General features: G+C 48.2%; 1 protein-coding gene across 1 annotated transcript in view; it reads right to left on the bottom strand.

The window, feature by feature from the left end:
• Positions 1-4,344: 4,344 nt before the first annotated feature.
• The window catches only part of nckap5l (NCK-associated protein 5-like), a 46,923-nt gene continuing 24,915 nt past the window's right edge, over positions 4,345-26,352 (bottom strand). Inside the window, 8 exon segments of the mRNA XM_030119033.1 lie at positions 4,345-4,635; positions 4,637-4,743; positions 5,310-5,461; positions 10,772-11,050; positions 20,504-20,576; positions 20,738-20,867; positions 21,442-24,299; positions 24,496-24,588. Of these exon segments, the coding sequence (XP_029974893.1) occupies positions 4,485-4,635; positions 4,637-4,743; positions 5,310-5,461; positions 10,772-11,050; positions 20,504-20,576; positions 20,738-20,867; positions 21,442-24,299; positions 24,496-24,588 (3,843 nt within the window). The 3' untranslated portion in view covers positions 4,345-4,484.

The following is a 26,352-nucleotide window of genomic DNA, read 5'->3' as shown; positions in this document are numbered from 1 at the left end:
AAGCTTCTTGATCAGCTGAGGTGAGGCTTCTTCTTCTTCTTCGCTGGCTGGCAGCTTGCAGGCAGCTTGCACTCCATGCGGGTGCACTACCGCCACCCGCTGGTAGAGGTGAGGCTTGTCATGATGCGCATGCATTAAACTGCGTTAAAAATTTTAATGAGATTAATTACATAAATGAATTAACGCAATTAACGTGTTATTTTTGACAGCCCTACTCTTTAGTTAACCTATATATGAAACTGTAGTTAACCTTTTGTTAACCTATATGTGAACCTTTAGTTAACCTAAACACGAGGGGGGACCCAAAAGTTTCCAGACTGATTCTATTAATAAAAAAAATACAATGAATTTCCGCCTTTGGCCGCTAGATGTCGCTACAGGATAGCCTCATGCATAACTGTGCCAGGTTTGGTCTTCCCCCGTGAAGCGGTCAGCTGACAGTCACTGTTTGTGTTGACAGAGTTACTCCCCGCTCTTCGATTTTTCAAGATGGCGGATATCCACGGATATGCGCTCTGTCAAAACATTTTGTTTTTTATTGGGAAAACAGCGGCAGAAACACTCACCATGTTGCAGACATTCTTTAAGAAGGATTCTTAGGGTTTCTGAGTGGTTTGGGCCCTTTAAGAGTAATCAGATTACATCAGGAAGACCAGGCACGCAGAGGACAACAATCCACTTCCAGAACAGAGGAAAACCTCACAAAAACTGAAGAAGACGTCCTGGTAGATCCACGCAGGACTTTTGATGACATTGCAGAACTGATGGAGTGTTGTAGAGATCCAGACAGATCATCCTCAGGCGGTTATTAGAAGCAGGGAGACGAAGGCTCCTGGAAATGGCCTCATCACAGCAGACCACAGGACGCCCCGTTACGCACAGAAATAGCACCAGATGTTGTGTGTAAAGCATAATTTTGGACTAAAACCGTGACCAGCCAGCCTCCCCACCGCCATATTCCCCTGGTCTGGCCCCGGGCGACGGCTTTTTGTTGTCAAAGATGAAACTGGAGCGGCAGCGGAAAGGTAAGACAGGCATACAGGCGGGGGGGGGATCGAAGTTCTATCTTTCCGGCACAGTTACGCACGGTCATGGCGACTCTTCTGAACAGTGAACATCTCGGGCGCAGCGTTGTATTCCAGCCAAAGGAGAGGATTTTGAAGGTGACAGTTTCAAATAATTGCGAAGATTAAAAAATAAAAAGTTATAACCACAGTCCGGGAACTTTTGGATCCCCCCTCGTATTACCCTTTAGTTAACCTATATATGACCCTTTACTTGACCTTGTTTGATCTTGATTTTCAGTATGAGTACAGACCGTGGAAGCGGGGCCTCACCATCCTTCTGACTTTGTGGGTTTTCAGCAGGAGGTGTCAGAAAAGTTCCCACAGGGAGAACCGGCTCGTGCCGGCCAAGCGTTCTTAGCGACGTCGCTTTTTGATCCTTGGATGTCGGCTCTTCCTGTCATTGTGAAGCAGAATTCAGCAAGCGTTGGATTGTTCTCCACTAATAGGGAACGTGAGCTGGGTTTAGACCGTCGTGAGACAGGTTAGTTTTACCCTGCTGATGATGTGTTGTTGCAATAGTAATCCTTATTAATTAACCATACTACGATCCTTTAGTCAACCTTTAGTTAACCTATATATGACCTTTTACTTGACCTTGTATGACCCTTTAGTCAACCATACTACAATCCTTTAGTTAACCTATACAGTATATGACCCTGTAGTTAAGCTTTAGTTGACCTATATATGACCCTTTAGTTAACTTATACGAGGGGGTTCCCAAAAGAAACTGGAATTTGGTCAGAAAACAATAATAATAATGAGTTTGGACTTCTGGCCATCAGATGTGCTGCAGGTAAGCCTCGTGCACATCTGTGAGAAATCTGAGCTCCCAGAGTGACGCTGACGCCTGTCAGGAGCTATTTATAGCAACAGAGTGCAGCGGCGTCTGTGATTTTTTCCAAAATGGTGACATTGACTGTGAAGCCAGAGCAGCGCAAACATTAAATTCTGCTTCTTGCTGGAAAACCAGCAGCAGAAACTCTCAGCGTGTTGCAGCAAGCCTACAGGATGCTGCTCTGGGAAGACTCAGGTCCAGGAGTGGTCCGGGGGTCTGAGAAGGGCCAGATGTCGGCGTCAGGTCCGCTCAGCGTGAAAACAATGCTGAGCTGCTTCCTGGCTGTCCAGGGTCTCGTCCACAGCGAGTCCGTCCCTCCAGGTCAGACTGTAAACCAGGACTACTACAGGAAGTCCTCAGACGCTCCGTGAGGATGTGAGGAGGAAGCAGAGCGTCGTGGCGGAGTGGAGCCGGTTGATCCACCACCACAGAGCGCCAGCGGACACGGCGCTGCGCCTCACGCCGTTTCTGGAGGAGAATGAGATGAATCTCCTCTCCCATCGCCTGATTCTCCAGATGAAGCCTCCAGGGACTTTTTCTTGTTCCCAGGTTGAAGAAGCAGCTGAAGGGACAGCGGTTTGCAGATGTGGAGGAGGGGACAGACAAACCACAGCCGGCCCTGAATGACTCTACGCACGGGTCTGACGACGCAGTGGTGAAGTGGGAGGCACGGCTGGAGCGCTGCATTCATGCGGATGGAGATTATTTTGAAGGCGACGGTGGAGTTTTATTTTGAAATGTCAGAAATAAAAAGTTACAGTCAAATTCCGGATTCTTTTGGGTACACCCTCGTATGTGACCTTTTAGTTGGCCTTGTATGACCCTTTAGTTCACCTTTAGTTGACCTCAATATGACCCTTTAGTGAACCTATGTATGAGCCTTTAGTTTATTATCAGCAGAATCATCCTGTCATCAGAACAGAAAGAGGAAATCTGAATTTCTTTTGAAATGTTCCCTTATCAAAATATAATTTTCTTCACATTATAATCCAGAATTCATCACAGAACGTTGATTATTTTTTAAACAAAATTGTTCAAATTTGTTACAATTCTTTAAAACTTTTGAGAACATGTGAAATATTTGTTTTTAATTGGACTTGTTTTCATTCATTGCAGAAATCCAGCTTCACTTGTATTTCGAAGCATGTTCGTCCACAGTGAAGGGTGAGGGTTTGATTCCGCCTGAGATGAATGAAGCCAGAGGGTATCGGCTGCAGGTAAAGGCCACACACCTAAATGAAAAGATTTTATTAGAAAGTTGGAAAACGGCAGTTGTAGACATGAGCTCTATCTGCTAAGGAACAAACAGCAAGAGAAGATATGAAGAGAATCTACTGAGCACAGAGCAGTTTCCACAGAAAGATTACAAAATAACAAGAAATGACTGGAAATGATGCACATTTCAAATAAATAAATAGAAAAAGAGATTCATTTCATAGTGGAGCCATTTCTCTGATCTATGTTATTATTGCTGGTATATATTACCTTTAAGTGTTTCATGATTCAACAACAGAAAACTGTCCCAGACGACATGGACATGATGGACAGAAATCATTTCTACATTTCAAACTGTGATGAGTTCAGAACGAGACATGAACATTCAGCTTTTCTGTAGTTCTGGGAAAATCCAGGGTTTCTCTCGTCTTCATACAGCATGCCATGGGGGGGCTGAACCCTGAACCGGGGGGTCTGGACCTGAACCAGGAGGTCTGAACCTGTACCCAGAGGGTCTGAACCCGGGGTCTGAACTGGAGGGGGGGTCTGAACCGGAACTTGGGGGTGTGGTCTCAATGAGAAAAAAGAAGAAGACAATTCATGTTTGACTGAAAGATGAAGGAAGCGCCTGTAGCGCCTCCCAGCTGTGAGAGGTGGAACCGCCCAGCTGTGAGACAGTCAAAAGCCTTTTCTCCAATGTGGTGAACTCCCCTTCACCCCCTTCACCCCCTTCACCCCCCTTCACTCCTCCAGCAGCCGGAGCTCAGCTGCCTCTTCCACCTCTTCCACCTCTTCCACCTCTTCCACCTCTTCCACCTCTTCCACCCCTTCGTTTCTGGAGTTTGCATATTTCCCCCCGTGGGCTGTGCTTGTTCAGCTGCTCTCAGTCAGGTACCGGGTTTGAAGGACCTCCACTCTTCATCGTCTCACAGGGTTTAGGGTCGCATGCAGAGGTCAGGGGTCACAGTTCTCACAGTTACTGCAGGGTGGCAGTAATCCGGCTCCAACAGGTGCGGTAGGGTCTGAAAACCCAGATCTCTGAGAGCGTCAGCAGCACGGTTCCTGCTTTGACAGGAGAGGGCGAAACCGGCTGAAGCAGGAACCAGAACCTGCTTCCGGCTCCAGACACAGATCCTGGTTCTACTGGAGCTGAAGGACGCAGACCCCTGACGGGATCTCCCAGACCTCACCCAGCAGAGGAGGACGGCAGGCGGAGTGCTGAGCGTCCGGAGTCTGGTCCACTGGATCAAGTACTGAAGTCTGGTTGTGGAAAAGCGGCGTCGCTTCTGGCTGAATGTTTCTTAGAAATCCTGAGGAGACGAGATGAGTCCAGCGTTCCTCGTCCCGCCGGCGCCCGGGAGGCGTCCTCAGCCTTGGCTGCCGCAGGACGACAGGCTGTCGTAGAGAGAGTCGCTCAGGGACTCGGGCGTCTCCGGGACCTGGGGCCGGCTCGGGGACAGGCCGTCCTCCGGACGCTCCCGGAGCAGCTCCAGCCCGGCCTCCCGGCTCACCTCGGCACCGGGGGGGGCGCGTTTTCCCTCGCCGGCCGGCGCCCGACTGGGCCGGGACGGGCAGGCCGCCCGGGTCCGCCGCCCGGCTGGAGGAGGGGCCGCAGGCCTTCACGCTCTGGAAGCACAAAGCATCTGGCTGTGAGTCTTTAATTCCAAACAACCAACAGTTTGCTTCTGTGTTTACAAGGCGTACGGAGCGAGAGCAGAGTTAGAAATGATCCCAGTCTCTCTGTGAACACAGAATCCCCTTTTCTCCTGCCTGCAGCTGGCAGCTTTCAGCCAGAACACTGAAAACAATCCCTTTCTGTGTGGAGTTTGCATGTTCTCTGTCGGCTTTTTTATTTCTATTATTAAGGATTAGCCTCCAGATTACAGCTGCTAAGTCTGGAAAAACACTAGTTTTCAGTTTGTAAGAAAAAAAAAATGCTGCAATTAAGGAAGGGGCATCTGGGCAAATGGCAGCACGTGATAAAATGGATTTATTTATTGTTTTTATTTTTAACATGTAAGACAAACAAACAGAATAAGACAAATGTAAGCAGGACACGGTCTGTCCTTCATACCAGCAAGTCTGCATTTGCATGAATGAAAAGTCACCGTGGGAAGAAGGATCAAACTGTTGATACCAACAACAAAAAGATGCAACTTCTATTTGAAAATCCAGCAGTTTGCAAGTCTCACCCCCCTGAACGGGGACCCGAAGGGGACCGCCTCTTCCTCCTCCTCTTCAACAGCCAGGTACACCTCTGCCGGGCCGGCCGGGGTCTTCAGGTTGGGGAAAGTCCAGGTCTTGGAGCGAGGGGAGAACATATTCACTCCATGGGCCTCTTGGTCTACAAATTCGACAAAAAACAGCTCGTTTAAAGATGAGAGTGACAGATTAGGATTAGGACCAGGATTAGGACCAGGGGGCCACAGGGTGAACACCTGGATCCATCCCGTCCCTGTGCCACCTGCGTTCTCACAGGCAGAAGACGAACCCTGCAGGAACTCAGTGTTTACAGCAAACACACACTGTGTGCCTTCAAACACTGACAACAGCTTTCACAGACCCCGTCCACCAAAACGCCCTCTGGAACCGTCGGATGACAGACAAACACATTTACACCGAAGCCATGGGTTCAGAAATGTTCTAAAGTCAAGGAGTTACAACCTCTGCCTCTTCATTTCACAGGACAGCTTGAACAACCCTCAATCCGGCTGCTGTTCAATGAAAGACTGTTTGCCAGCGTGTTCCAGACAGCAGCCCACTGCTGAAGGTCATCTGTGATTGGACACAGCGTCACTGGAACAGCAAGGACACAGCCTCACAGGCCGCCACACACTACAGGATTTTTTCAATCTTCCCCGATTCAGAGACACTAGAAGACAACGGAGGACAGATCGCACCAACTCTCCCTCTCCTGATCCTCTAGTGTGTGTGTCGCTCTGGAGCAGAACACACACTTGCCGATTCTTCAGACGAGAATCGGTTCCTCAATCTTCCAAATCTGGCGTCGTCCAACGTGACTTTGTGCTGCTTCCCTTCATTCCTGTGTTGAACATTCATCTCCACTTTAAATAATAACTCATTCATTCCCTCAGTTCGTTCATTCACATCAGCATTGCTCTTTCAGCGCAGCCCCCCGGCGGGGGGGGGCACAGCAGCAGCAGCCGGAGACTCGGCCGCTGTGCCTCGGTGTATCCTTCACCGGAGCTCTGTGCTCGTGCAGGTCTGTGTGCATCAAAACCTTACTGAAACAAAGAAAACACGTCTTTTAAAGTTTTTTATAACCATTCGGATTCACTTCCCGTGCTAACACGCCGTCCCCCGGACCACTGTGAGGAGTATCTTGTCCACTTTCGTCAGTCCGACGCTGTCTCCTCTTCACCTCCCGCAGCCGAGCTAAGCTAACTACGATGCTAACAGCTGGGATCCAGCCGCTGGACGCAGAGAGACAGTAAAGGTATGTATGATCTTGTCTCACTATAAAAATGACAGGGATAGGGCGTGGGTCCAAAATCTTTGGAGTGTTCCTTTAAAGAGTTAATGCAAACACCCCACTGTATTGTTTCATTTCTCAGTCAATGAGAATTGATAAGAGAATTGATGAGGAATCGTACCGATAAGCAGTATCGATAATAGAATTGGAATTGCTAAGTTCTTAACAATTCCCATCCCTACCCCCGCTCCCGAGGTACAAGTGAGCTCCGGTTCTGCCCCCCCCAGCTCAGACGATATGAGTAAGCGGGTAAAGGGGGGCCGCCAGGCTTTTCACTCCTCTCTGGCTCGTTATTCCACACTTTGAAAACCCCTGGTCTCCTACATTCAGGATCATCCGCCGCTCTGTCCTCAGACGGACCAACAGGCTGTTTTCAAGTTTGAGGGTGTTTTCAATCGACGTTCCGCTGATGTTCCTGCATCACATCAGCAAGCGGCTGAAACAAACTCATACATGTGGTCAGGTAAGGTTTGCTGTTTAATGTGTTCATCTGTTCAAAGTTCAACCTGTCAGGAAACCCTCTCCTCCTCGCTGTGACGGCATCTGTATTTCCTCTCGCTAACTGCCTTCAGCACATTCAGGCTTGACTACTTGAAGTTGTCTTTCTGGTTTGCAGGTGGCTAACCCCCGCCCAGGGCCATCGATGCTGATTGTTCATGTGGGACTGGTGTCTCTTTGAGACATTCAGGGACCAAGTGAGTGCAGAACGATGGACGGCGATCTGAACGCCTGTCATCAGGCTAACTCGGGTGCATTTACATTTATTTTTTATATAAAATGTTTATTAATGAGCAGTGTCCTTTACTTAATAAGTAAACCGTTTGTGGTGGCTGAATCTTCAGAGCGGCGCAGAGCGTCGGGGCGCCCCTTGTACAGCCACGGCGCCCCCCCAGTACGTGGCGCCCCAGGCAGGGTATTGTTTCGCCTGTAGGACGGACTGGCCCTGTTTACACCGTCACTGCTCCAAACCCAGAGCAAAATAGCTTCAACCTTGAAAGGGTGACAGAATCACAAGTGCAAAAAGTAACTGACTCGCTTAAAACCAAAAAAATCGAGAGATGTGTATGAAATGGACTCTGCTAGGATAAAGGACTTGTGCCCTCTGGTGAAGAAACAGATAACTCACATTGCAAATATTTCATTTTCTGAGAGTCAGGGTGGTTTCCCAGAACATTGGAAACCAGCTGCTATCGTTCCCATCCTCAAAAGTGGCAACCCTGAACTAGTATCAAATTATAGGCCCATAAGTATACTTCCTGTTATATCCAACATAATTGAAAAACTGGTGGCAAAACAACTAATCTCTCATCTTAATACTTATCAACTATTACATCCCATGCAGCATGGCTGTAGGGCCAATCACTCCACAGAAACTGCAACTGTTCACTTCATCGAGAGCGTCAAATCCTTGATCGACCGAGGCATTCGATTGAGGCAACTGTTGTTGCGATACTGGGCTGTACAAAAATAAGTTGATTGATTGATTGATTGATTGAACATTGAATTCTACAGCCGCTGGGGCCTGAACTGGTCTTCCTTTCTCTGATCCTGAGCATTGAACTGTAACCGAATGAATACGATATATGTTTTGTAGAAATGGTGTGTACTAATGAGTGAATTATTTATATATATTTTTAGCGAGTATGAGTATGAGATTGGGTCACATAGTATGTATATAGCTGTTTATTTTATGTGTATTTTGTATTTTTATTGTTGCTCTGTATGATATTCTGCACTTTGCATTTGTATAGTGCAGTGGTGGGCCGTCAGGGCCTGCAAGGCCTTCTCTGCTGGCCTAAAAATGATCTGAATTACAGACTGATGTAAATTATATTTTGTCCATAAATAATTAATAAATGATTCCAAACGGTATGTTCCAGTTCCTTTCATAGTTTTCCCGTGGTCGCGCTGCTTCCAGACAAGTTTTTTTCATATTAAATCATTTAACCAATCAGATTTCAGGCATCATCTGTTGCTAGTAGGGATGGGACGAGATCTCGTGTCACGAGATCCCGCGAGATCGCAATGCCGCGAGATTAAGTACGTTTATATCAAGGCAAAAACTCTTTATTAACTGGAATATTGACGGAATGATACATTACATGGCGCACAGCCATATAAACACGTGCAAACCCCTGAATGTGCTCATATTCATATTTAAAAATCCGGTCGAAAAGGACATGAAATACTGTTCTGCGCATGTTCTATCTGCAGGGAATCTTGGTCTTTTGAGTCCACAAACTACTTGTGATACAGTTTAATTGATACGACGTAAAGAAAATGTGCGGAAACGGTCGTTCAGTTCTTCTCTTTTATTGAAAAAACGCTGCATCGCATCAATGAACATTTCACCTCGTCTTACCGGCTCACACTCTGTTTCTAACAGCATGCAGAGAGAGCCTGCAGCCTGCAGCCCTTCTTCCTCTGTGGTGTCTGTGTAAAATAAGGTTGAACATGCAAACAGCGCACCTAGTGGCATGAAGTGCAAATGCAGTCATGGCGTCGTCTGTGCGCCGCGGTTTGAATGGGAATAGGGGAACGAGGCGGCCGCCTCGGGCGCAGTGTAGAGCGGAGGGCAACGTGGCCGTACAAGGGGCGCTCCGACCCGACACTCCATGCTCCCACGCTGCATGTGAGTACCGCGCTGCCCCCCCCCCCCCCCCCTCCTCCCGGTCTCGTGTCGTCTCGATCTCGTGGACTCAATCTCGCGAGACATCTCGTCCCGTGAAATTTGTGTCTCGTCCCACCCCTAGTTGCTAGGGTCAAAGAAATCTGCCCGAGGCCTTCACTGTCCGTTCTGATGGCGCAGTGAAGTAAAGTGAAGCGTCAAGCAGACAGTTGCTTCAACCAATCAGACAGTTGCTTCAACCAATCAGATTTCGAGTTGGCGACTCAGCGCCTTCTAGCTTCTAACAACAGCAGATCCAGGCCCTCTGATTTACATTCACCAAGAGGTACAGTAGGGGGCGCTATGCACCTAAGTTGTTGGTCGCCTACCGCAATTATTCCAAAGAAGAAGAAGAAGAAGAAGAAGAAGAAGAAGACCTGAAGAGAAATAAAACTTCCTCCAGAAATCCCACAGGACAGCTGGACTTTCAGCCCTGGCTTTATGGAACTGAAACGCAGGATAATCTATATGACAGAGCAGTTGAACTCTTTTTGAGGAAGGAAAGGAGGATGGATTTTTTCAAATAATGGGGATTTTGGTGAGTAAAATGTTCCTCTTTTCCTAAATAATATTGCTGTTTTATTAAGTTGTTGATGCTCATTGTATGTGCACAGATGTAGTAGGAGACTTGTGCTCTTCAGCAAAGGCTTTTATTCTGGCTGCACAAGTATCTATCTGCTGAGCAACAACTCTTTATGTGCATATCTGCATAATAACATTTTTTTGTAGACAAAATAGTTATTGAGAGGTGGATTGGTTCAGGCGGATCTGTTCTGAAGGCCTTAAAGCTGGTGTCCGGAGTTTCCCTTCGTTTCCAGTGTATGAATCATTTTTCAGCAGAGCTTCAGTGTGTCAGTCTGGTTCATACTACAATATAATATCAGCATAAAGCAATATAAAAATGCATTTATGAGCCCCGCCTTCGTCTCATAGACCCCGTGTTATCCGAAAAAGCGCCGGTCAGCGTCAGCCAATAGATTTGGAGCTTCTGCATTCTTGTGCTGTCAATCAAACTGTGCACGAAGCGTCGCAGCCAGAGAGCACGGCGCTCGCCCAGCAGAGGAGAGTTAGCAACGCAGCAGATATATCCACCGTCTGCTGAACATCCAGGAAACAGCTCCACCTGGAGGACGCTGCAGGACTGGAGGCTCTCAGTTTCACCCCACAGATAACAGCGTGCACAATTAAAGGGGCGTGGCTTGGTCGCTCATGAAAGCAGAGGGAGGCGGAGCCTCCAGACGTTGGATTAAAAAAAACCTCCCTCTTTCAAAACTCCGGACACGAGCTTTAATGTGAAACGCACGGTCCGCCACTGGTATAGTGTGTATAATTTTCATCTCTTCCCTACCAGGCGCTGGCCTTTTAGTTCTGGGGACAGCCGATGGAAACTGGCCGTTGGCTGACTCGGGTGCATTTACATCCATTTTTATATAAAATGTTTATTAATGCGCAGTGTCCCTCCAAAACAAATAAAGGAAAATGAATGAAATCACCTTCATGGACGCCGCCGGCCGAGCTCCTCCCCTCGGGGGCGGAGCCATACTGGACGGTGGGAAGCAGCTGCTTGTGTGGCTCGTAGCACTCCTCCTGCAGCGTCAGGTCTCGCTCCAGAGTGCGCGCTCGCCGCCCGCCCCTCCCGGGGGAACCGGCGGACTGCTGCTCGGCCGCGGCCCTCATCTTGGACACGCTCCGCCCGGCGGGGCCTGTGCTGCAGTCTGGAAGAGGGAAGGTGCCGATGCCGCTGTCCAGAGTGTAGGTGGAGGCGCCGGAGCCTGCGTGGACACCAGCCAATCATTATCATCATCTAAACTGGTGTATTTGCCTTTAATTTATCTTTTACTCAACTCTCCTAATCAATCAATTTCAATCAATTTATTTTTGTATAGCCCAGTATCACAACAACAGTTGCCTCAGAGGACTTCAAGATGTTACTAATAACTTCTCTTCAGGGACTTGACCTCCATCTTTTCTTTGAAAAGTTAATTATGGTGTGAGCCAATGTACCGTATTGGCCCGAATATAAGACGGTGTTTTTTTCCAGAAACTGCATCCTCAAAAGTGGGGTGGTGTTATAATGGCGGACTTACGGTAGACGGTCAATACGCATCCGCACCGCTAGATGGAGCCAAAGTATCACTGAGCAGAGAGCGAGTGGAGCGATGAAATGAGATCAGATGATCTGAGGAAAAATGGCGGATCATCTGGAACAAAGGGGCTGAACGCTGGACAACTGAGCAACAGCAGAGGAGAAGTTATGATACCAACTTTAACCTGATGGTGATCAACGCAGCAGAGTCATCAAACTACTGCCAAGCCGCCAGGAGGTCTGGTGGAGCAGAGCCTCGTTCTGACTGGAGAGCACAGAAAAACACTGCAGATGCTAACGCTATGAGAAAAGCTTTCCTGGTCCTGAGAGACGCTTCAGAGAGACTGATAGAAGGGAGAGAGAAACGTCTCTGAAAGACGGACAGACGGAATGTCCACCACCAGAGCCTGATTCAGCTGAAGGACCTGGACAGTTATTTACATCATTGATGCAGTTTGGAGCCTTGAGGTTCTTATTTGTTTCTTATTGTTTCTTATTTTGAGAAAGAGAATATATTTTTTATTCAATACTGTGGTAATATTTTTTTCATTTTATATCTCCTGAAATGTTATCTCAGTCGTGAGTTTTTGAGTTTATAATAATTGTATAATAAAAAGTTGTTTTATGAGTGACCTTACTGTCTTCAGCATTTTTTTTTTTTTTCACAAAATGATCTTTGAAAAATAGGGTCGTGTTATAATCGGAGTCGTCTTATATTCGGGCCAATACGGTAAGGAATGGTGTGTTCACTCAAACTCTCGTGGGGCAGCAAAGAGCTGCAATCTAAAAAGAAATGTCTAGACTCAACAAAAAAATCAACGCAACAGTTTGCATTAGTCCTTTTAAGTTATGGCAACCTCAGAATCAACAAACTACATCACTTTGAGTGAATTCATTTTTTGTCATCAGTCAAAGATCCTTTTAAGTACTGTTTACTTAATAAATGCAAGATTTTTAAGTTGATAACTGAAATAAATTGGCTGCCCACTTTTAAGTTGTTCAAATGGACAGTTTCTGTTGAGCCTTCATGTTGTGAGCAGATTAAATGCTCAGTACTTCTCATTCCAGGTTTGACACAAAAAGTAACTAAACTATTTAGATTAACTGAACAAGAAAACAACCAAACACAACTACCAATAACACTATCAACATCAGAACATCGAAATAAATAATGAAATCAATGTTTAAATCTTGAATATCTCATCCCAAACTCCCATGATGCATTGCGGCACTACCATCATCATTGTTAAATTCTTCAAAGAGCCTGTTTCCTTTATGCTGTGACCACCACTGACCACGCCGATGTGGTGTCCTGACCCTACTAAAAATGAATTTCAGTCACCATGAAATGTTGCTTGTATCGAGGTTTTTCGTCCTGCTAACCCGCCGTCCAACTGGTCCCGGCACGGTGTGTGGCGAGAGGGAACTTCAAATTGTGAAGTCAACGTTGACAAAAGCAAATTATCAAGCCAAGTTTGTGAAGTTATAACAACTTGAATTTTGTTTTAAACCCATCAACAATGAATTTTGAGTTCAAACTGCAAGCAAACTTAAGTTAATGTAATTAAGAACGTAACAACTTTTTCATAACTTGAGAAAAATAGGTTTGGAACTGAGATACCTTATCAAAATCAACTAATTACAATTTTTTACTTATATCCATGTATTAAATCAAGTGGTGTTAGAAGCTCCTCTGAGTTACGTTTTAGAGTGTGGAAGATGCACAAAAATGCTGCAATAAGACTTAATATACAAACAAGTCAATTCAAATGTGTTTTTAACTTTATTTATAGAGTACTTTAAAACAGCTACAGCTGGACCAAAGAGCCATATAGAAGTCAATCAAACATAAAAAAACAATCAACAGGAGCAGAGTCTCCGGCTGGGTTAGAAAGGCAACAAATAAAAACTAAAAGAAAGAGAGAAGCAGCCTTCTGATGCTCAGAAGAAGCTTTTCACTCCAGCTGGGGCTCAATATTCCAAACTGTGTATTTTCTAGAGCAAACACTGGTTACAAACAGTGTTGTTCTCGTTAACGATGACGACAACGAAAATATTTCGTCAACGCCCCTTTTTTCCGTGACTAAAACGAGACGTGACGAGCTAAAAATATCTCTTTAAAGACGGAAATGTGACGAGACGGATCTGTTGTTTTCGTTAACGAGACGAGACCAGACGAAAATGTCGGTATTTTGACTTTCAAAATAAATGAAAACAAATGCGATTCCCCCGGCCAGTTCACGCAGATCGGCTGCTTTACTCTGAAAATATCAGCAATTCTCGAGCTGCTTCCTGCATGCCTGCACTGCATGCGCAGGCGCACTAGAGAGCGTGGCAGGAGCTTTCGCCCGGGCTCGGCGGGAGGAAAAGATGCAGCGATTTATGGATGTACTTTAATCAGAATCCAGCAGAAAATAAAACAGAACGCCTCGCAGTGGAGACGGAGGATCTGATCCAACTGTTGACTGTTTGTTCTTACTGTGAAACTGCAACAGGAGCCCACCACTAATTAGTGAAGATTTTTCCCCAAGTACCTAATAAATCTTTACTTTTTCTTGTTCTTTTCTTTTTTAAAAATAATCCAGGTGTTGTCTTATTTTGAAGAAATGTATTGTCACTCTTGTTTAAAATTAGTATAAAGAAAATTCAGGTAAGGAATACTTACAAAGTTTATTAAACTCAAGTTATATTTGTCATTTCAGTTTCAAAGACTTCCAAGTGTTTCATACCATCAAGTTTACCCAAGGAATTAATTTAGTTTATTTCAGTTGTTTTAATGGTAGTATTTTCCTCATAACCATCTTAATATTGGTGTTATCTCTCCTCCAAAAGTAATAACAGGCAGTTACTCTGACCAGTTCAAATCAGTAACATAGAAACATAACAGAGCAGTTTTAATAAAAGATCTCAGCCTTTATATCAGTATGGACATTATAGAAATAGCCTGAAAGTATCAGCAAAACTCCTATTAGTCCTCTCATTCTGTCTGCAGAGCTCATATAAGCACTGCATTGAGGTTGTAAAGTATCAAACTAGTCCAGTTATTATTTAATTCACAAGGAATCAATGTGTTATGATGGTTTTGTGCCATTTAAGTATATTTTATTATGTTTGTTTGGTTTAGAATTTCCTTTGTCTGCCTTTTTTCTCATGTACTATTGTTTCAGCCTTTTTTTAATGACTAAAACTGGACTGAAACCCGTTTGGTTTTCGTCAACTAAAACTAGACTAAAACTATGAAGTGTTGAAATGACTAAAACTAGACTAAAACTAATGAGCATTTCGTCCAAAAGACTAAGACTAAAACTAAATCAAAGCAGGCTGCCAAAAACAACACTGGTTACAAATACAGGCTCAGTCCAGTGAGGATTTGTTCATGATCAGGCTGCAACAACAGATTACTGTCCATCAACGAACAGCTCCACTCAAGCCAATGGCGTGTGGCCCTGCCCCTGGCGAGGACGGCCGGCCAGCCTCGGCTGAAGCTCAGTCACACTGAAGCCAAACGAGATGAGACAACATTCCTCCAGCAGCCGCTGGAGGTACTGAGGCTGGTCTGAGCTCAGGTATTATCAAGGTTCACTACTGCAGCAACACTTCATCAGGAGGGTCAAACGAACCAGTCTCACCAGGGTCTGAACCAGGGTCTGAACCAGGGTCTGAACCAAGGTCTGAACCAGCTCTCGCTCCCTGTTAGTGGAGAACAATCCAGCGCCTGGTGAGTTCTGCTCTGCAGTGACGCAAAGTTCATGTAACACACATCCAAACCAAGCAGACTGGATGGGTGGAGACTGAGAGAAAATAAATTCTTCCAGCGTTCCCAGGCCAACCGAGAGACATAGTCTCTCCAGCATGTCCTAGGTCTTCCCTGGGTCCTCCTCCTGGTGGGACAGGCCCAGAACTCCTCCCAGGGAGGCGTCCAGGAATCTCCATCCTAAATAGCTGCCTGAGCCTCCTCAGCTGCTCCTCTCTATCTGGAGGAGTATTTTCTCTACTCCCAGCTCCGCCCTGCTGACGTAGCTCCTCCCTCTGCTGACGTAGCTCCTCCCCCTCTCTCCAGTGGAGCACCCAGCCAGCCTATGGAGGAAGCTCATTTCAGTCGCCTGTAGCCGGATCTGGGGCCTCACCTATAAAACCCTGCGGGAAAATCTGACAATAATGGTGCGTGGGAACGCAACGCAAACTTCTGTCCGCAAAAAAAATTCGGGAGCCAAAAAAAAGTGCGCCGCACAGCTGTTCGCAATTTCCAAGTCACGGTTTCAAATCCTGCGGAGAATGTGTCGGTGGCCGATCACACCCACAATCCCGCCCAACTCCACCCCTTGGCACCATATATGGGTATGCAAATGAACTCATGAATGAAATTTGGGTATATTAGACGGTGAGGCGCAGCGGAGCCTGCAGATAACCGCGGATCAGGCGGATGAAGTGTCGAAAAATGAAGATTTTAATGACATTCGGGCGGGTTGTGTTGAAGCATTCAAATAAAAAAAAAGCAACATTTTAAATCTTATTCCAAACATAAAGAAACGAACGAAAACGATAGAAAAACACTTTATGATCAGCCAAATGAGCAAAAGTGTGCATAATCATGGCATTTACAATTTAATCGCACATTCAGCAGAGGACACCGCAGCTTTTCCTTTTCAAGGCGATCAGCGTCTCGCTGCAGAACACAAGTGTCTCCGGCAGGTGAGGCGCGCCGCATGCAGGCGGTGAATCTGCCGCTGAGGAGGACTGAGGTGATGCTGCTGCCGTTATTGGTGAGGTGGAGAGCCGGGCTGCTGTCCTCTCTGGAGGACACAGCAGTGGAGGGACAGAGGGTGGAGAGCCGGTCTGCTGTCCTCTCTGGAGGACACAGCAGTGGAGGGACAGACGGAAAAATATTGAGTGGGAGCAGGTGACCACAACGTGGTCAGAGCCATCGGGCCACTACTGCTGAAGTGAAAGAAGTGGTCCGACTTGAAGGTGAGTTGTCATAATTCATAGAGTCTCAACATTGCGGAAACACCTTTAAAAAAAAAGGAAAAAAAAAACTTAACATAAAGATGTAGTGGAAATGGTTGCACAGTATGATCGTGGTCCAGGCATTATCTAGATTGTTTTGCCTCTGGAGTCAGCAGGATTTAATGCGCTGCAGCATAGAGGCTGTGAACCCGGATGATTCGGGCTTCGGACGTCAGATATGGCCATGGCTACATAGCAAACATTTTTTGTGTCAATTTGCCATTTAATTGTGAACACTTTGAAGTGTGTATCATGAGAAAAATTGTCATACAAGGGACAGTCGGTATTTGTAAGTGCAGAGACAAAGACATTGTACATGTTTATATGTGATGTGTCTGATTGCTCCCTGTGAACTATTTATTTTGTGTTTACTTTAGAAGATGCAGAAAGGAGATGGAACAGGATGGAAACATTCCAAAGCCTCTGAACATGACTTCCTCACAGTGTCCCCCCTCATGTGCTCATCACCACTCACTGTCTGTCTGAAATGTATATTTAAATTATATCGAACTTATGTCTGTTATTTATTTCGTTATATCTGTCTTGGATCTTGGTGTAAATTAAGTTTGATTTATATCTGTCGGCTTCTATCTATTATTTAATTAAATGTGTCTTCCGATTTATTTCCGTTATATTTAATTCAACTTAAATAATTAGTTGTGTCGGTCAGTATATTCCTGTTATGCAATTATATCTAATTTTACATACAAACTATATTTAACTTTTCCTTGTATGGTTGGGCTTTGTATTTTTCTACTTTTCTTTCTACGTTTCTTGCCGCTGCAGCCCTGCAGTTTCCCCACGCGGGACAAATAAAGGCTTTTCAGTTCCGTTTCCTTCTGCTTAGTCGTCTCCAGGTAGTTTTTCTGAATTGTGCGGTCCCGTACGGCACCTATTTTGTTGGCGGTGAGGACCGCAAAGTCACGCGCATTTTTTCCCTTCGCAAAATGTATATAGGTACCTGCTTTGGCGCAGAGGGGCGGCACCGCAAGGTTTGGGGCTCGTTTTGTGCGCCGCAAGCTTTATAGGTAAGAACCCTGGTCCTGTGGGTCCTGATGCTCAGGACCAGAGGTGAGGGTAGAACGGAGACTGACGGTGAATCCAGAGCTTCTTTCAGCTCCTTCTTCACCACGACGGACCCAAACCACCACTGATCACTGCAGCTGCTCCACCCTCCTGTCAGTCTCCTCCACCCTTCCTCGATTAGTGAACAAGACCCTGAGATAACGGGACTCCTCCACTTGGGCCAGGATCTCTCCACCGACCTGGAGAGGGCAGACCATCTTCTTCTGGTCCAGGACCAGGGCCTTGGATTTGGAGGTGCTGATCCTCATCCCCTTCGCTTTGCTCTTGGCTGAAACCCACCCCAGTGCATAATGGTCAGGGCGTGGTCTGGGTTCCATGGAGCCAAGAGGACAACATCATCAAAACAAATATGAAATCCTGTGGTCCCTAAACAAGACCCTTTCCGGTCCTTGTCTCTGAACTGGACCGCCTGCAGTCCCTGGCTTCACCTACAAATTCTGTCCATTAAAATGATGAACAGGACCTATACCAAAGCTCAGCCCTGCTGGAGTCCATGTGCCTTTAACAGGTTTGACTTACTGCCGGTGTTCTGTCAGATTTTGCTACCGTTGCATTTTCTGATAGACGCGTCTATAATTTTTTTCACTAAAGCTTTGTCATTACAGTTTATCTAATTACAATGACGTTACCATGTTAAAAAAAAAAACAAAAAACAAATCTTCTTGCGTCTTCCTCTATGTTTTTTTTTTTAACCAAAATTGTAGGGGAGCATGTTTTGATGATACAACCCCGCCCCCATCAAGTATTGCTCCCAGTACTCAGTGCACGAATAAATCATTAGCATTCACCCCCAATACCCCGTATCATTAATTCCAGCTAGTTTTGATGTGTTTTATATGTACTTATGGTAGCATATTTTGATAGTTCACTTGCACCCATCAAATACTGCTCAAGTACTCAGTGCTCCGAGCTCTCCGGTCCTGCTCACGATGCTCACTCTCGCAGGGCGAGCTCCGACAGGCAGCAAAGAATTATGGGTGTGATTTTAAAGACGATGAACATATGCACATAGCCGCAAAGCAGCAATTTTCGATGGGTAGCAAAATCTGACAGGACACCTGCAACAAAGACCAGACTCCTGCTCCGGTCATACAGAGACCGGACGGCCCTGAACAAGGGGGCCCAGACTCCGTATTCCCCAAGCCCCCCACAAGGTACCATGAGGGAGGCGGGCGAACGCCTTCTCCAAGTCCACAACACACATGTGGACTGGTTGGGCGAACTCCCACGAACCCTCAAGCACCCTGTGGAGGGTCTAGAGGTGGTCCAGTGTTTCAGGACTAGGACAAAAACCGCATTGTTCCTCCTGGATCCGAGGTTCCATTAACGGTTGAATCCTCCTCTCCAGAACCTGGAATAGACTTTCCCAGGGAGGCTGAGGAGTGTGACCCCCCTATAGTTGGAGGACACCCTCCAGTCCCCCTTTTTAAACAGGGGGAACACCAGCCCGGTCTGCCAGTCCAGAGGCACCGTCCCCGACTGCCACGTTATGCTACAGACATACCAAGACAGTCCTGAACATCCAGAGACTTCAGGTACTCAGGGTGAACCTCATTCCCCCCCCCCCCCCCCCCCCCCCCCCCCCGGTGCTTTGAGACAAGGAGCCGACCAACCACCTCGGAGACTTCAGCTTAAGTGATGGACAAGTCCACCTCTGAGACCTCAGACCACCTCTGAGACCTCAGTCCTCCTCTGAGACCTCAGTCCTCCTCTGAGACCTCAGTCCACCTCTGAGACCTCAGTCCACCTCTGAGACCTCAGTCCTCCTCTGAGACCTCAGTCCACCTCTGAGACCTCAGTCCACCTCTGAGACCTCAGCCTCTGCTTCCTCCAGGAAGACGTGGCGACAGGATTGAGGAGGTCCTGGAAGTCTTCCTTCCACCGTCCAACAATGTCCCCAGTTGAGGTCAGCAGCTCCTCCTCCACTGTAAACAGTGTTGGCGGAGACCTGCTTTCCCCTCCTGAGGCGCCGGACGGTTTGCCAGAATTTCTTCGAGGCTGATCGGTAGTCCTCCTCCATGGCCTCCGGAACTCCTCCAGACCCAGTTTTTGCCTCCACAACCACTCGGGCTGCAGTTCTCTGGTTCTGCCGGTTCCTGTCAGCTGCTTCTGGACTCTCCTGGACTCCTTCAGCTTGACGGCAGCCCTCACTTCCTGTCTTCACCACCGGGTTCGGGGGTTGCCGCCACGACAGGAACCAGACACCTTACGGCCACCGCTCCGGGCAGCTGCTTCCACAATGGAGGTGGAGAACATGGTCCACTGGACTCCATGTCCCAGCCTCCCTCGGGACATGAGAGAAGCTCTCCCGGAGGTGGGAGTTGAAAACCCTGCTGACAGAGGGTTCCGCCAGACCTTCCCAGCAGACCCTCATAGCATGTTTGGGTCTGCCAAGTCTGTCCGGTTTCCTCCTCCGCCAGAGAATCCAACTCACCACCAGGTGGAGATCGGTCCACAGCTCTGCTCCTCTCTTCACCCGAGTGTCCAAAACATGAGGTCAAAGGTCAGATGACACGACAACAAAGTCGACCATCCGACCTCCGACCTAGGGTGTCCTGGTGCCAGGACACGCCTGTGCTGGAACATGGTTTGTTATGGACAAACTGTGGCTAGCACAGAAGTCCAATAACAGAACACCACTCGGGTTCAGATCGGGGAGGCCGTGCGATCCAATCACCCCCTTCCAGGTCTCACTGTTGCCGCCCACGTGAGCGTTGAAGTCCCCCAGTAGAACCATGGAGTCCCCAGATGGACCACTGTCTCGCACCCCTCCCAGGGACTCCAAGAAGGCCGGGTACTCTGCACTCCTGTTCGGCCCGTAAGCCGAGACTCCAGTGAGGAACCTATCCCCGACCCGAAGGACCAGGGACCAGACCCCCTGGTTCACCGGGCTGAACTCCAACACATGGCTCTGAGCTGTGGGGCTACCAGACCACCGCCTCTCACCACGGACACACCAGAGCAGTGGAGAGTGCAGGTCTTCTGGAGGTTTTGGGTTCCAGAGTGAATTCAAGGAAGTGCCAAACTCCAGGAATACTTGTCATACCTGCAAAGTGCTGGGGGTGAACTGAATCTGCGAGGTTTTCATCTGATGTGATCTGCCCCATTCGATCTGGTCCCTGAAAGAATGGACAGTGAAGAAGCAGAGGGAGATGTGAGCGTACCCAACTCTCAGATCCTGACACCCAAAGCCCATCCCACAAGGTTCAAATGTGAAAGTTTATGCAATGCCAATATATTTCATTAGCTGAAAGAGGAAACTGCTGTGGGGTTCCCGTACCTTCTCCATCTGGTGGTGACTGCTGGTGTGACTCCTGGCGTCACTCTGCAGGGAGAACACCGGCTTGGAGGTCTTACAGTCAAACGACAGCCGGCGCTGAGGTACCCTGATCACTTCCTTCCCGTCCACTCTGCATTATTAAACAATGAACTCCAGTTAAAACTTCCAGTTTTAGAGCTAATATATATTGACCTGATAAAGCAAAAGAGTGAAAACGAGACATCTAATTGAAAAACCTCCAAACCAGACTGAGTGAAGCGATGATCATCACAGTTATACGGACAGACAAAGAGCTGCTGTGTGCTGTTTTGGAAAGGTAAGCCTGAACTTAGCCTTTTTACAGGCATGTTGTATTTTCAGCTACAGACATGGACATGTATTGCTGTGTGAATGTTTGCAGCGTGTTGATCATGGCAGTGCTGCTGTATCAGGACAGTGTCAGTATCATGAGCCCGGTGACTCCCACCCACGGGAAGCTCAGTGTAACTCTGGCCTCTCCTTATACCTTTCCACAAATATCTGTGTAGAAAAAAGGTCCAGAAAAGTCTAGATAAACACCCCTGCCACATGACAGTCGACACTTCATTGATGCATTTACAGCAACCTACTTTCTGTAAAAAAGAAGTTGACACTTTGAAAGTATATCAACATAAAGGTGAAGCTCAGTGCCAAAAGCGACGGTTGGTGTTCTGCAGCGTTCTCACCTATTCAGCAGCTGTTGCATGAAGTTGTCGGAGCGAGCTCCTCTGTACATGACAGCCAGCTGCCCTTGAGCCTGGTCCATCACCACTTCGCAGGAGTGGCCCCTGCCGGACCGCTCCACGTAGGCCCGCTCCTCCTCCAGGGCCCTCCGCAGGCCCTCGGCCTTCTCCATCAGCGTGGAGATGTTCAGGCCTTCCACGCCCTCCTTGCACCTTGTGGCCATTTTCACAGAGTCCCTGCCCACTGAGGGAATGTTGATCTTCCACTCCTTCTTCTCCTCCTTGGCTTTGGCGGCGTCGGTCTTGCGACTCAGAGCAGGCAGTTTACTCTTCTTCAGGCCGAACCAGCTGGCGATGCCGTTGGATGCTTTCTGCTTGACCTCTGCCCCCGGCCCTCCTCTGTCCTGCTCCTGCAGCTTCAGCATGTTCTCCTCAATGCCCTTCATCACTTTCTGCTCGATGGCAGACTGGGGGCTCGGGCCCGGCTGCAGAGGCTTCTCTCCCTCCGCCGGCGGTCTCAGAGGAGGCGGGGGGAGGCTGTCCCCGTACATCGGGTTCTTCTTTCCTTTTCCACTGATCTTGGTCCTCTCCTCTGATTTGGACGAATACCGTGGGGCCTCTGAAGGCTTTCCCCCTCTGTAGACTGATGGTCCCGGACCAGGTTTGGATGGTGACTTTGGGGGAATCTTGTTGGGGCTGCTGCTGTGAGGACCAACGCCAGGCTTCACGCTGTAGGCCAGGTTCAGAGAGCCGGGACACTTGATGTTGTTGCGTAGAACCTGGGGAGCATCGGCGTTGGGAGAGGGTAACCCTATTTTGCTTTTGGAGCTCTCTGGTTTCACACAGAGTTCTTGTTTAGCCACATCAGACTGAGACTTCGCCGCCTGGTCATACATCTGGGACGACCCCAGATACTTCAGACCACCAATGCTACTTTTAGGTTTGCTATCTGATAAGTCGATGTGTTTCAGATGTCTCTGCTCCTCTTTCTGGACCTCCACTGATCTCTCTGCTGTCTTGCTCCTGTCCTCTACGTACATGCTCTGGCTGGCTGTGAGGCCAGCTTGTAAATCCTCGGAGCTCCTCAGTTTTCCCAGTGCTGCCAGCCGATCTTTAAAAGTGTGATGACTAGAGTCGGCCTGAGCTCTGGCTGTGCTACTTGTTGGCCTCTTGGGAATGGATGAGGACTCGCTCCTCCTGGCTGGAGGTGGAGGTGGAGGCTGGGTAACCTCTGAACTCGGCATGGCCGCCTCTCGCAGACCCGGGTCCCGTTGCTCTCTGGAGTAGTTGGTTCTGCTTTGAGCTCTGGCCTGGGAGGAGGAATGGGGCAGGCTGTGATGATTGACCCACACCGGGCTGTCCGAGTCCTCCTCGTCCGACGTGGACTCAGATGTTGACGAGGACTGCTTTCGTTGAGGAGCTGGATTCAGAACATTTTCTGGTAATGATTTAACAAGTTTTCTGTCGCTACCATTTGCCTTTATTTGAGATGGAAAAGTGGTTCTTTTCTCGAGTCCTTGGGTTGGTTCTTCCTCTCTGGAGTGGGCAGACATTTCACAGACATTTTCATAATGAGGGACCCTCTGAGAGACTTTGGGAGAGGAGGAGGAAGCAGAGGAGGGACTCTCCATCTTTGAGCCAACACTGTTTTTCGGAGCAGAAAGGCTACTGTAGCTTATGTCCTTGGTGGGTGGGGAGCAGACGTCTTCCGGCTGAGGAGGGGAGGTTGGTGCGGAGTGTGTGGTGGGGTAGGACTCGGACCGGGCGGGTGGAGGTGGGGGTGGTCTGCAACGCTCTGTGGTGGTGGCTCTGCGGGTGGGAACCGGGGAGTGGTACACCTCGTAGTTGTTGGTGCGACAGGGGATCCTGGAGTTGCGGGTGAGCTGGGGGCTGAGACGGACGGTGGCGTTAGAAGCCGGAGATTTGTCCCCTATTGAGGGAATCTTCAGGAACTTGAGCAGTTTGGACGGCGAGCTGATGGCAGCGGTTTTGACGTCGCTGAGGCAGGATGGGCTGGGGCTGACGGAGGCGCCGGCTCTCACGGTGGAAGCCTCCTGGTAGGCGCCGTCTTGCTCAGGGATGGCTAAAGGCTCGTTCGGCGCGGCGGCAGTAACGGTCGGCAGGCTGTTGCGACCGCCGCCACTCGCGTCCCTGTCGCAGTGGGACACCTGTGCCCTGTCCTCAGCAGAGCCGGGCAGATGGGAAGGAGCACAGAAACCAGTTAGCTCTTCCGAGGTGCTCACATTCACACAGCTGTCTGGGTCTTCCTGCTTCAGCCCTCTCGCGTCGGGACTCGGACCGGCTACGGGTGTGACTGATGGGCTGGAGGAGGCGCTCACGAGCTGCTGGGGGCCTTCATTCTTGGGACACTGTTTTGGGGGTGCAGACTCTGCTGGTCTGTGCTTATTGGGACATTTGACCACAGCAGCTGGAGGCATGGCCTGGCTGTGGGCGGCGGGGGGGGCTTTAGAAGGACTACAGACATGGGTGCAGGGCTTCGGGGAGCCGTCCGGGCTCCTCTTGCAGTGTAAGCAGCAGCTGGGGCCCCCCTCGCACTTTGCCCCCCCGTCGCCGTTGACATGCTGGTGTGCTTCAGCGTCAGAGCAGCGGCAGCGGCAGTGTGTGTGCAGTGGGAGGACGTCAGCGGTGAGGACGGCCTCGGTGGACATGAGCACCTGGCTGTAGTCGCAGAAGGACAGGCTTGTGGTGGACGGGTGGAACTTCAGGGGGTCCGTCTCCTCCATTTTGCGCAGGACCTCCAGGATGTGTGCTTTCTTCTTGAAGAAGGGGGACAGGGCCTCCATGGAGGGAGCGGGGCCCCGGGGGCCCGGGGAGGCGTGCTGTGTCCGGAGCCCATTTCCCTTCAGACAGAAAAGACCAGCGTCAGTGAGAGCCAAACCATTCAGGACCTCAGGACCTTCCAGTGCATGCGTACAGGAAGTAAGTGGAAGGCAGATTAGGAGTGAGCTTGTTTCTGAAAGGACAACAGCTGGAAGCCAGCGGAAGGCCAGAGGGGCCGGGGTCTGGTTCCAAAGGCTCAACTCTGCTAACAGTCACCTTGGCTTGTGCTTCGGTCTGTGCAGGCTCCGCCGCTTTGGCCGAGTCATTGTGCAGCTGAGCAGCGTAGTCCGGGAGGGGTCCTGCCTGGACCTGTAACGGGCCGTTATGATGAGAGAACACGCACTGATGGAACAACGAGGAGCAGAGGGGAAAGCACATGTCTGAAGCAATGGGCCCGAAACCGGTGGAACCCTGTCCTGTTCCTGTTCAGCAGCAGAAGGCTGGTTCCAGGGTCTACAGCTCAGAGCACTTCCTCTTCCTGCTGCCTCCTGTCCGGCTCACTGCAGCTCCATCCTGACAGTCTGGACACTGATCAGGCTTTTGAAGGACCTTTGCTGTCTTTTCTCATTGTTCGGCTGCATTTGGTGGTGGTTGATGTGCAGTTCATTTAAGGCCCTTGTTACTGAAAGATTTTATTCCAAATTTATTTATTCATTTAACCTTTATTTAACCAGGAAGCTCCACTGAGATTAAAATCCTCTTTTTCAAGGGAGTCCTGGGGATTACAAAGTTGCAATAAATACACAGTGTTATAAATTACAAGAAAAATTAAGAACAACAGTTGCACATAAAAGAATCTGTCTCAGGTTCTCATCCTGGTTTTAAAGAGCTCATTGAACCAGTTGGGTAAGTTCAGGCCTGCAGCTGCTTCCTCGTTTATGGAGCTGAAAACCAAAAAGCTCTTTTTCTGAGTTCTGTGACAAACGGAACAGAAAGCAGCAAATAATCCTCTGAGTTCAGAAAGTGAGAGTCGACTCTGAGCTGCAGATGTAGGAGGACAACAGACCGAGCCATGTCCAAGTCTCCTAGAGGACGAGGATGACCGTCCCACACCAGAGGACCAGTCCCAGGGACGGTCTGGACTTTACAGTTCGCTATGAATCTTAAGCAGGGGTGAAAGTAAGATAAGATTCTTGCAGGAACTGTGCAACTCAAAAATTTTTTTTAGTTTGTGCACAAAGCGTGCGAGCATCGTACAAAACAGATATTGATAAATCCTGCTCTTTTTTGACATTCTTGAAAGCATAATATTTTTTTAGTTGCTTGATAATTATTTGGGATGTTTAAATACAATACATATTGTAACAGCGGCAACGACCTATTCACAACAAAGGCAACGATTTGCACATCAAATCATCATAAGCTTTTGGTTTTTCTAACAACTAATTAATTCTGAAAGCATGTCACTCACACCAAAAAATATCGGCACAGAGGCCAAGTCAGTCTCACACCGACCCTTCTCACTGTTGGCCCAACATAACGTAAATGAAACTTGACGTAAAAAGACCGGAAAAACGGCTTCAACACATAGAAAATCAATAACTTAACAAACTTTAACAAAACGAAGTACATTTTAACAAATTTTAACACAAAATACATCTTGAAACGGCCCGAACAATCCCCTCCCATGATGCCTTGCGGCACCAAACAGTATGGCGGCCCCCAGCGGCGCCTGCCGCCACAACAATATGTATGATATATATATAATATATGTTGTTTTTAGTTAAATGTTTTTTTTTTTTAATTTTTCTTTGCATTTTTGACCTGTCCTGGCTGTCTCTTGAGGCGGGGACGGGGGGCGGGGTCCTTACATCACCAAGGCAACCAGCCATCCAATGAAACGAACGCATTGAGTTTACCTCACTTCCACATGTGCTTGTTTGCGGAAGGAGTGATGCTGCTCGCATGACAGGGACGGAGAATATTTTACGACGCGTGAACCCTCACAATTTATTACTTGTGGATTTATGTTTTGTTTATTTTGCAAAAATGACGACCCTGTTGTCTGCAAAAAACACACAGCAGTGGACACTGGATTAACGTTACGCTACAGCGAGAGACTGCCGCTACAAG

The sequence above is a fragment of the Salarias fasciatus genome, chromosome 20 (assembly GCF_902148845.1).
Source record: "Salarias fasciatus chromosome 20, fSalaFa1.1, whole genome shotgun sequence".
Lineage (NCBI taxonomy): Eukaryota > Metazoa > Chordata > Actinopteri > Blenniiformes > Blenniidae > Salarias > Salarias fasciatus.
Note: the sequence above shows the minus strand (reverse complement) of the source record. Positions and strands in the feature narration are given on the sequence as shown.